The sequence below is a fragment of the Zootoca vivipara genome, chromosome 7, assembly GCF_965207765.1.
Source record: "Zootoca vivipara chromosome 7, rZooViv2.hap1.1, whole genome shotgun sequence".
Classification (NCBI taxonomy): domain Eukaryota; kingdom Metazoa; phylum Chordata; class Lepidosauria; order Squamata; family Lacertidae; genus Zootoca; species Zootoca vivipara.
In genome coordinates this window covers 44,508,886-44,520,641 of record NC_142590.1, presented here as the reverse complement: position 1 = coordinate 44,520,641, position 11,756 = coordinate 44,508,886, and the positions used below count along the sequence as shown (strand labels likewise).

The following is an 11,756-nucleotide window of genomic DNA, read 5'->3' as shown; positions in this document are numbered from 1 at the left end:
CAGAGAATATTTTTCTCACTGTGTATCACCTTGCAGTTACTGCTTCTCCTCCCACTGTTATTTAATCGTTTTGTAACATTGTGTAGTTAGCCTTAAGACTGAATCATCTTGTACTATCTTGCTTTTTTAAGGTACTGGAACCCACAAAGTTGGCACTTTCATCACAGTGAGATCAGCTAAGCTGTTCTTTTGACTGAGTACAATCTGTGTGGTCCCTGCTCTTAGCTTGGTTGGCAACACACAGCATTCACTGGATTTACAGGAACCAATATCACCCTGTGCAAGGCAGCATGCATGTCAATGAGGGGAGGATATGGTGGGGGGGGGGGAGGGAAGAGTCACACAGAGGAAACAGAGAGATGTTCTTGTAAATATTTATTTATTAAGGTGTAAATAAGAAGTTAAAAGCTGGAGAGGATACCGGTGTCAACGATGCTAGGAGTCAGATCATGAAACAGGACTGCAGGCTCTAGCCATGCCACAAGTTCAAGCAGCCAGAAAACCCTCTTTTAAATCTGTCAAATTCAGATTTCCATCAGCTGTTCAGTACCCATAATAACTTCATTAATGTGCTTAGCTGTAAGAGAGAAAGAGAAACATATTTCAAAAAAAATGAGTTATTTAAAACCTATGCCTTGTCCAATTCAGAAAGGAATTTATTCATTTTTGAGGGGGAGGGGCACAGATTCTTTTGCAAGTTAAGCACAGCAAACAAATGATCTGTTCCTGTCTGAGGCAGGTACCTAACCAAACAGTAGAAGGTGCCTTGAATGAGAGTGCTTACAAGTATCGATCATTGCCACATGCAACAAAGGCAGAGATCAACTAGCAGCTGTAGCTGGCAGGTGTATATCTGGAAATAAGCATGGAGTCACACTGGCCTAAAGGAAGGAAATGCTGTAGAAACTAAATCACAGTTCGACCCCACCCAGACCAACCTCCCTTTGGCAAGAAGCTGAACCCTCTTCTGTCAGCCCCATACAGAAGTGGGCCCAGAATTAGCAGAAACAAAAGGGCTCTATGGGAGTTTTCATCCCAGGTCGAGAGGCAGTTCTTTTCAGCTGGCTTCACCCTGTTCTAAAACCCATATAGGGTTTTGCAAATTCTCCACCTCCTCAAAATTTTCTTACCAGGCTGTCTTTTATTTGCCATTGGCAAGGTTACAGATGCATTCAAGCCGCAAAGAAAAGAGAGGGATTAAAGAAGGTACTTTCAAAAGGGTCCCAGAATTTGGGCTCTGCTTGGCACAATTGTTTCAGACTGAGAGCATCTGTGCCAAGCAGATCCAGAGCCACATCAAAATGTCTGATTAGTGCTTGGTGAGGGAGCATTGCCTGGCCCATTTGTTCTGGGTGCTCCAACCTGAATGGGCTCGGAAAATGTGTCACTTGTTACGCAGGAATTTCTGCTGGGAACAGAAGAGTGCTGCAACAAGCAAACTCCTTGGGAAACGCAGAGAGAGAGCCCCTCACAGAAAGCTTGGGCTCTAGAAGGCTGATGAACTTCTGTTGCAATCAAACTGCAATTTGAATAAACACAGGGACAGAAATGACTCAGTCCCAGCAAAACTCCATCATGGCACTGGGCATTCATGACAAAGTGCTTTCCTCCACTGGACAGCAGCTATTCACTGGAAGCATCTGTCCTGGAGAGCCCTGCCTTCAGGGGGAATATGAAAGCATCTCCTTGTTGTTTGCTCAATTAGCTCCAGACAGATTGCTGCTGGTGATGGCAAAGCTAAGCTGTAAAAGAAGAGGGAGGAGGAGGAGGAGGAGGAGGAGGAGGAGGAGGAGGAGGAGGAGGAGGAGGAGGAGGAGGAGGAGGAGGAGAAAGGGTGTGTGGGAAGAGAGAGAAGGGGCTAGGGCCAAAACCCAGGACCACCACGAAGTTCCAGCCCTCAGGGGCTCCAGAAAACGTTCAGTTTACTCACTCAATTACATACACTGTTTTATAAACCCTTAAAATAAAATAGAAAACAGTCTTTGGCACAGAGTTCCTGTTCTATTATACAGTAGTGATGAAATACTCTGCTGTGTATGAGCACTCCTGAAAAGCCAGAGATGAATTAATAACAATAACAATAACATTAAAAAATAGAAAAGAAAGGAGAGGGTGGGGTTGAGATTGCAGAAATGCATAGATGAAAAAGCACACTCTCTGGGTGGCTTGAGCTAGTGCAAAAAGCAACTCCTTTCTCTCTCTTGATCTGATGGTAGGTGGGATAGAGGGGATACCCACAGGCAGGGAGCAGCTGCAGCTAGAGGTCAGGAGGTGGGGTGGGGACCGGAAGTTCCATGTGGTGAGGGAGAAGGGAAACAGGTGGTGCGGGGCTGGTTTGTTTGTGTTGGGAGTGGGAGTGGGAGCTTCTCATAAATGCTTGCTCTATTCTGCTCAGGATTTATTTAGACAATTCAGTGGTGGCCTCACAGGCCTAATGTGGTGGATGGTATTGTACACTTTAGCCATCAACAGGGGCAACTGCAGCTCCTAGGATGCAATGCTCCATTTAAATAGGAGACTTTTGTTAGTTAGTTGATGCACTCACTATAATGGGGTGGGTCAGTAAGGCGCTGAGCGCCTTTGGGTCTTCCCAGGTGTAATAAATGGGGGAAAACGTAGTTAATCCCTATTGTTGCATTCACCTGTTGGGTAAACAGCCAAAATATCTATTATCAAAACGTTTTCACTGAAAACAATCTGAGACTTCTGCCTGGACAATAACCACTTAGTTTGGGACTAGTTAGCCTCAGTTTGGGACTAGTTAGCCCCAGAAAGCTATTCCCATAGTGAAAAGTCTTGCTTAACCAATATTAATTATGGACTGATGTCTTCTGGTGTAAGTGCTGGTAGCTGGGCAAGAAAGTAAATGTCTTACAGAGGAACAATGGACAAGGCAACTAGGGGCAAAACAGGAGGAATTTGCTTCTGCAAATATCTAGAGCAAGCATCCCCAAACTTCGGCCCTCCAGCTGTTTTGGACTACAATTCCCATCTTTCCCGACCACTGGTCCTGTTAGCTAGGGATCATGGGAGTTGTAGACCAAAACATCTGGAGGGCCGCAGTTTGGGGATGCCTGATCTAGAGGATTGGAATATCCATGCATCTAGCTGTAGCAGGAAACCACTAGCTCTGCCTCAAAGTTCTGAATTCAGCACCTTTCCGCGCTTCTGACAAATTAGACATATTCTGTGATCATGATGGAGGTGGTGGAACAGCTGCAGCAACTATGCTCAAGATCCCTGAAGAAAGCTGCTTACTTGGTTCAGTTTGGATAGGTTGCCCCTCATGCATTTAGACCAGGGGAAGGCAGAATGGCACCCCCTCCAGATGTTTCTGGACTCTGACTTCTATTATCCCTGACCACTGGTCATGCTGCCTGGGGCTGATGAGATATGAACTTCAACAACATCTGAAGATGAACAAGCTGGGTACCCATGACTTAGACGAATGGAAGAAGAGCCAGCAGATGAAGTCCAGGAGGCATACAGACGGAGAAGAAGGACAGACATGTCCCTTCTATTGCTGGATAGGACAAAGTCAGTAGATGTGCCAGGAGAACCCAGGAGCTTAATGCTCTCCAAGAGTCTGCAAGCCAAGACAAAGGGAAGGAATGCTGGTATGAGACAACCCCATTCCAGAACCAAACCTAGAAACCCCGCTGGACCTACTGTACCCAGAAACAGAAGGGAGATTGGTTTGCTGATTTAGCAGAGCTCCACAACTGAGAAGGAAAAAAACTGAAGAGTTCTAAAACTAATATTTTAGGATTTAAGGAATTGCAAAGGAGCATCAAAATCCCATTACTTCAAAGACTGTTGCACTTGAATCTTGAGATTACTGCACACAACGTGGTATCATGTTCTGCTGGGGCTTGATGGGAAAGTGATAGCGGATAAACAGACCCTTCGTCAAGTCAAGGGCAAGACAAAAAAGATCAGAGCAAGCCCCTGGGCAGTTCCCAGTGTTCATTGCTGGCTCAGGTATAAACGATGTCTCCCTTGAGAACCACAAGAACCACCTGAAGACTTAAAGAACAGACTGGCAAGGCCTTCCCTTCCAGTGGCTCTGTCTCATTGAGAGGGCTATATGCAATCTCTTAAGGTGTCTGTCACTGATTCTGCAATCACATGTTGCAGATAAGCTGCTACAAGGGAGATCTATTTTCTTATGAACCAACAGTACTAGAGTTAAACAACAATCTTCTTGAATTAGCAAGAATCTGGATATCTTCATATCTAGCTCACATCAGTCTATATTTTGTCTTTTTATGGGTACCTACGGTACTATTATTTGAGCAAGAGAGATTTCATCAAGTCTGGCCTGCTACTCTTGCAACCAAGTCCCTAAATTTAATAAAGAGAGAGGAAAAAATGGCATGCTTGTGAAGCAGAGCTAAACAATATTTTTAAAATGTATGGTATGTAGAAAAATTGTGGAAAGCATTGTCAGCATTTTCAGGTGCATATGTGACAGATGCATATCCAGGGCTCCTCAGCCCACTTCTGGAGGTGAGTTGGGAAGAAACAAGAACATGAGATGAATGGGACTGCAGGTTCTTGCAATGTGTTTTTTCTATATTTCTGCAGAGCCACCCATATGGAGATGCCACTGTAGGCTGCATGTACACAGCTCCTAAAGTCAGTTCCCTGGAGTTAAATTTCCAAGGCCTTCCAGATGCACAGTTGCGATTATACAAATGTCATGCAGTGATTTGGACAGCTAACAACAAGGTCTCTGACTCACATGGGCTGTTTACAGAGAACCTCAGGCCACACAGAGCAGTTTCCTGTTGTGATAGATTCTAGTCCAGGATAGACCTCTGCATTCAGAGTCTGATCTCTTTTGACCTTTCTGCAAAAGTATGATCATTATTACAGAAGAACAGAGAAACGTTTTACATTTTAAGGAGACAAGCAGCCTTTTAACTTCAGCTTGGTTTCCACTGAAGAAGGTAAAACTGGATTACAAGGCTACTGCCAGCTATTGGTTACAACAAATGTGCCAGGCGGGTTGTAAAGCTGACTTTATATTTAATGGGCATGTGAAAGATGAATGCTTGCAGGTCTTGGATTCATGACTATAACAAATTGTTTAAGACCTACAAAACCATAAGAAGCAGCATGCCAAAAAGAGTTATATACCCATCTGTTCTTGAAAAATATTATTTCTTAAGTTTCTAAATCTATTAGAAAATAAAAAAGTATGTTCAAATCCTTAGCACTGGACCTTTGATGGCTTTTCCAAGGAAGTGCAGCAGCATCACAGAGAATTGGAAGGGTCAGAAACACAGAACTGAGTATTACGTAGAGCTGAGTGTAAAGAATTTCTAGCATGAGGAAGGATTAAGTTGCCTTTAATCCTTGGGGCAACGAGCCACTAAGGGAAAGACGGCTCTGCACCCAGCAGCATGGGTTGGGGGTTAAGATTGCTCCATTCATGTCCCCAGGGATATGCTAAGTCTCGAAGATTTGGCCTGTGTGAGTGGGAAAATTAGATTACTCTTGCGTTCCCTTCAATATGGAACATGAAAAATGGAATAGTGGAAGCAAAGTGCACTCTTGATGGGATGTGGCAATAGCTCCAATTGCTAGCAACAGGAAATACTGCTTCTGACTGGGGTAAGTAAAGCAAACAGTCAAGGAATATAAATAGGTATTTCTGGGGCTGCTCCTCACTTTGGAAGTTCTAGCAACCGTACAAAGTCCAAGCCTGCACAAATTATCCATGGCCAGGATGAGCATGAGGGTCTTTTAAAAGAAGATTCATTACTTATTACTTTGAAGTATTGTCCAGCTTACACTGTGGGGGATAGTGTGGTTTAAACAAGTAAAAGAAATAATGACAAAATCGTTATGATCAGAAAGCCTTTGCGGTGTCTGTTCATGCCCATGAGAACCAAATGCATTAGTGTCCAAATTAAATGACAAAACACAGTGTAAACACTTCTGCAACTCGGGTCATACACAGTGTATACAAATCCAGCCAGCCTTTCCGTTACAGTTAAAGCCTAAAAATCAGCTTGAGAGAGAAGGCAAGCCAACCATTTCTACCACAAATTAACCACTTGGGTGCAATGCTTTTGTCACAGTTCCACATCCCAAGCATATCATTCACTCATTTAAAAACCCAGGTTTCAGAGAAGATAGTTTGAACAGCTGGTCCTTCATCAACCATGGGCTCTCCAGCTCAGATGGGCAGTTGCTAAGACTTCAATACCAGCTCCTTGTACTGTAGGGAACAGTTTTTGATGCACCTCATGATTATAGCAAAACTGTTTTAGGCTACTTTTTATCTCACGTGTGTATGTTCCACCTTGATTCCAGTGTGTGCTTCATGGCTCCAGGCACAAGGCAGCATGTTGGTCCCTACAACTTCTATTGTCAGCACTTTCAAAGGTTAGAGTCAGCATGGTCCAACTTGGCAGGCTGCGTATCCTCTGAGCACAAACTCATTTTACAGGCACATATGTTTTAGGAGGTACTTTCAAATAATTCAAATTATTTGCTGAAATTGGTGCCATGAGAATTCATGAACCAAACTATAGACCGGCAACAATGGATATATTGACAACCCCTCTCCTCAAAATGGCCACAATCTAATTTCCCACTTGTATTCATGCCACCAAGCATACCTGATCTGGGGCATGTGACAATAGCTAGTTAGTTAGTAACTCCTTGTGTTGCCTGACACTTGTGTGTGATCTAAGGACCACCATCATTTTAAGGATAACTTTTATTCACTACAGAGCTATTTTGAGTATGCTATGGTCTACATTTGGGGCAGGATTCTAAATAATATCCATTTCACGATGTTGCTTTTACCACCAATGTACTCTCTTGGGTTCACTGATTGGCTAATCATGTGTACTTATCCATATTGGTCTAGTTGAGAAAGGATAAATACTGGAAGTGGTGATGGATGAGGAATAGTAGCCCTTCTAGAAAACAGTGGTAAAGTTAAAAGATCATTCATCTGCTTACATTTGGGTTCCAGATGCTGGCTGTTTCCGATCAAGCAGTCCTTGATATCGGCTCCGCTCTCTATCACTGCATTATGGCACACAACACAGTTCTGTAAGCTGCACCTGTAATGCAATTATAAATGGGGCTTTATTATTATGATATTTGTTTTATTATTACATTTATATCCCACCTTCTCCAAGGAGTTCATGGTGGCGTACACATTTGTCCCCCTCTCCATTGGATCCTCACAGCAGCCCAGGGAGGTAGGCTCAGCTGAGAGCTAGTGACTGCCCCAAGGTCATGCAGTGGGGGCTTCATGGCAAAGTGGAGATTTGAACCCTGGTCTCCCAGGTCCAGGACTCTTGACCACCATACCATGCTGGCTCTGAAATGCAGCAGGAAGTTAGACCAAGAACAGTAGTGACTCCTTGACCAACAATAGCACCGCTACTGCCACCAGGGGACAGGAACCATATGGTCTCAGATTCAATCTCTGTTGTAAAAAAAGGATCAGGTAGTAGGTGAGTAAAACATTCCCTGCCTGAGACCCTGGAAAATGACTGCCAGTCATAGCAGAGCAGACAATACTGGATGAACAAATAGCCTATCCTTGTATAAGGCAGCTTCCTATGAGCAGACCTGGGATAGAAAACCTGCCTTTCTTCCAATTCCAGTCCTCTTCTTTCCCAGCCTGGGTGCTTAGTTGCTATGGCAGAGCTCTGCTGCCAGATGTCACAAAGGAAGCATACAAAAGGACAAAGACAAGACAGTTGCCACCTTTCACATTCAGGATGCTTTTCTATTTGCAGCTTCTACTGCCTTGCAGAGCTCCCCCCACCCTTTTGTATTAGGGTAAATATTGCCACTGACTTTGTATTCATGCACACACAAATACCCTGCTATGTTAAACCAACAAAAGCCAAGGAAATAAAGCCTGGAATGCTCTCTGGTTCAGGGATTCCCAATTGGTGCAACCTTGCACACTGTTTGCTAGAATAACAAGGACATAGCCAAAATAGTGAAAGGTATACTACGGTACTACCCTGCCAACAATCTTTGCAAAAGGATGGTTTTAAAAGTCACAGTTAAAGAGTCAGAGGAGAAACAAGCAAGCAAGCACCAGATTCCTAATTTCAGCTCTCTCAAAATCATACACGTAAGCAGCACTATTCCTTTGCATCTCTGTCTCATGAGAATCCATCATCAGACAAAACAGGGATTGTGAAAATCAGTGTTAGAAATATTCACTGGCATTACACACAATTTCCTTCTCAAACACATACCAAAGCATTGTCAGATCATAGGCTTCTTCTCTGTGCACAAAAAAGTACAAAAACGGAAAAGCTACATGGGCATCCAGCTACTTGACCAGATGTGATTTCATTATGTAACAGAATCATAGAATTGTAGAGTTGGAGGAGACCATGAGGGTCATCTAGTCCAACCCCCTGCAATGCAGGAATCTCAAAGCAAATCCAGAAGTTTCTATTCTGTGTGGAAACAGAAAATAATAGCACACAGAAATTCAGAAACCATAATGCTTTTTGAATACTTCCAAAGGGCTGGATTTCTATGCAATTTCCCAGTGCTTTCCCTAGGCCCTTTCACAATGAGACACAATTCTATACAGTATTACTTTTCATCACCTAGTGTTTGGTATCAAATTCCAAAGCTCTGTTAAAACCCGATGAATTGGGGAAAAGTTTTAATAACTTTCACATTTTATGACATTTTCTCATTTCTGAATGAAGAAAATGACAGCCTCACTTGAAATGTAAAATTCAAGCTTTTCATGTTTCATTCCAAAGTTGCCTACTTGCACCTAAAGAAAGCTGCACTCAAGTCCCCTGGCACAGGATACCGTAGATTTAGACCCTGAGAAATTGCTCCCCCTATTGGTTGCCCTTGTCACTGTTCCAGTGGAACACGGCTCTCAAAGCAGGCAGTTTGTCCTGTGAGCACAAGCAGCATATACAGGGCTTCAAATATCAAGACAGAGACCTTGACTGGACTTAATGAAAATTCGCAAGGATACGATCATAATGCCCCGGGTTGCTAAGGAGACCGACTCCCATCTCAGGCAGACAATTGGGAACTGAGCTTCTCCAGTCAAAGCTGAGTTGACAATCCTCTTGTTGAAAAGAATTTAACTCCCTCTGTAAGACATCATAGGGCTCAGAGAGGAGCAGGCCTATGGTATGAAAAGGGAGACATTTTGAACAGGCAAGACTCTCCTTGCTGTAAACCCAACTGCCTCCCCTCTCATACAGCAAGGCTGCAGAGTTATGCATGATGGAGTCATCTAGCTCAGGTTGCCTTGGCAAGGCCTCTTATTGAGATGTTAATAGAGGGGAAAGGCTGTGTAGACAGCTCTCTCTCCCTTTGCTCCCTATCCCTGCTACACTGACACAGCTGCTTCCTTTCCAACAGCTCCATTTACTGCATAGCAGTGATAGCATGAAGAGTATCTACATAGGATTCACTGGTTTACACACTGGAAACCCAGAGTGTTGTTGGGATTTTAAAAAATGCACTCTATGTTCAGGTGCAGCCCTTGCAAGACACCCATGGTTGGTCATTGCAGAGAACTGCAAACTATAACTTTCGAAGCTGAAAGTTTCTCAACATCTTGATTCCAAGTGACTCTAAAACAAATGTCATGGAAAACAAATCAAAGCACACACTCACTTTACTGTTGAATTTACCTAAGCTTCTAAGTTGGCTTCATTTGTGATGCTAGGCTGTGATTTCAGGAGATACATAAAGTAAACTGCTCACCTCTATATTTTCAAAGGGCAAGTTCTTTATACCAGTATGCTTTGGTGTTACAAAATCTTTTACATTGGGAAAAACTGAAATCAATTAGTCTGCAAAGAACTTCCAGAAGCATTCTCTTAAGACATATGGCAAACAGGCAAATACCCTCACCCTCACCCTCTCCTCCATCCCTCCTCCACCACCTTTTTTAACAGGGAGCTTGAGGAAGAGTTCTGTGTTACTCAAAAGCTCGCTTAATTTTTTGTGGCTTTTATTCGGCCTAATAAAGGCATTCTAATACTGCTCTTGTTTGGGCTTATTAAGAAACAAAATTTGGCTACTTTCAACATCTGTTGGGCTGAAAGAATCCGTGAAAGAGAAGAACTCTCATTCTGGATGTCAGATTTCAGCAAAACAAGGGAAACGTATTTTCCAGCTCCAGGATGACAAAAGCTTACCAGGGCTGGAAACGTTTTAAATTCAGTATCTATATGCAGGATTTCAAACACACACTGATAATTCTAAGCTCCCACTATGGCCCTGCCCCACAATAGAGCAGTTTGGCCAGATTTTACCACAGGAGTGGAAAACAAATTGAAGACGTAAAACACATTTTCTGGGTGTTCCTTCCACTCACTGACAGATGTAATACAGCCATTTGGAAATTACTTGCAAATGCTTTTTTGTGCACATTTTAAAAATCAAAGTATAAAGCCTGCCAACAGAAGAATTTTGTGTTTATTTTATTTCAAACTCCTTTCTGTCCCCCCACCCCTGTCCTACCACTGTCAATAAATAAGCTTATTTTCTTATGTGGTAAGCATCTGATTTCCTGGCAATTTGATTTCCAGTTTTGAGTACTGTATCCTTATAAAACTACAAACATAACATTAGCCTGTATAACAGCTTTGATGCTAGCTGTCACCTATGTAAGAATGTATTGGATATTGTGGTTTCTAATAGGAAACACATTTATTGTTGCGAAAAGGACAATCTACATTTTCAGCACTGTGAAAGTAGATATCTTCTGATCCTAAAATCTGCAGCGCTCACCTTATTAACAAGTCACAAGTGATTTAAAGGTATACAAATTGGCCAATGTGAACACAAAATCAGCCTCTATGCCAATCATAATATATTTAATGCCCATTAAATTCCACAACTCAAGCTTTGTTTAAGAGCCATAGTCAAATTTCAGGCTGTATACAAAATAGAACACAGAAATCAACAAAGACTTTATGAGACAAAATAGTATTTATTGCGCTGAAAAACCTGTAAGGTATCTTGTAATTATTATTATTTTAATAAGTAACGAGGGTGGTCTCTTTGCTTAATAAGTCTAAGGAAAATGATGAAATTAAAAATGTCATGCATGGGCAGAGTTGATGCTGTTAGAATTAATACACTCCTGAGGTTTCTTTTTGTCTTTGAACATGTGCCAATTAGTATACCTGTACAAATACTGACAACTTGGCAGGAAAATGTTATCTAACTTTAGTTGGTAGGGTAAATGATAATGAGTTTCTTTGCAGAATTCAAAAGAGAAAGAGAACAGCCTGCCCAAACTCTTACTATTTTGTCATGGCACTGAAAATGACACATTAAATACATGGCACAAGCCCATTGGAAGATATTCCGTTGTTCCATTTGGAACTGTTTTACGTGTTTTGCAATTGTAGTGGTTTTGTTTTTATAATGGTATATTCAGTGGTTCCCAAGTGGTTTTCTCCACGGACCACTTAAAAATTGCTGAGGATCTTGGTGGACCAATTCATCATTTTTCTGCCTCTTGTAGCAATCACAATATACCGTGATAGGCGCTGTATGGCTTTTATTTGTATCTTTATTGCTTTTTTATTTCTTATATTGTACAGTATTGTATCTATAACAATTTGAATTCCACAGAATTCTATGGAATTCAAATGGCAAGTGAGTTCTTCACAGACACAGTGCAGACCACCTGACCACTTTGGGAACGCGTGGTATATTTTATTGTTGCAACCTGTGAAGGGCAGATAAGAAATTGTGTGTTTCTA

General features: G+C 42.3%; 1 protein-coding gene across 3 annotated transcripts in view; it reads right to left on the bottom strand.

Annotated features, from left to right (window-relative positions):
* Positions 1-360: 360 nt before the first annotated feature.
* The window catches only part of EIF2B3 (eukaryotic translation initiation factor 2B subunit gamma), an 80,843-nt gene continuing 69,447 nt past the window's right edge, over positions 361-11,756 (bottom strand). For all 3 annotated transcript variants that reach the window (XM_035121471.3, XM_035121470.3, XM_088673249.1), the window contains exons 11-12: positions 6,982-7,085; positions 361-577 (exon numbers count right to left, since the gene is read on the bottom strand). In XM_035121471.3, coding sequence (XP_034977362.1) covers positions 525-577; positions 6,982-7,085 — 157 coding nt within the window. In that variant the 3' untranslated portion in view covers positions 361-524. The remainder of the gene's footprint in view (positions 578-6,981; positions 7,086-11,756) is intronic.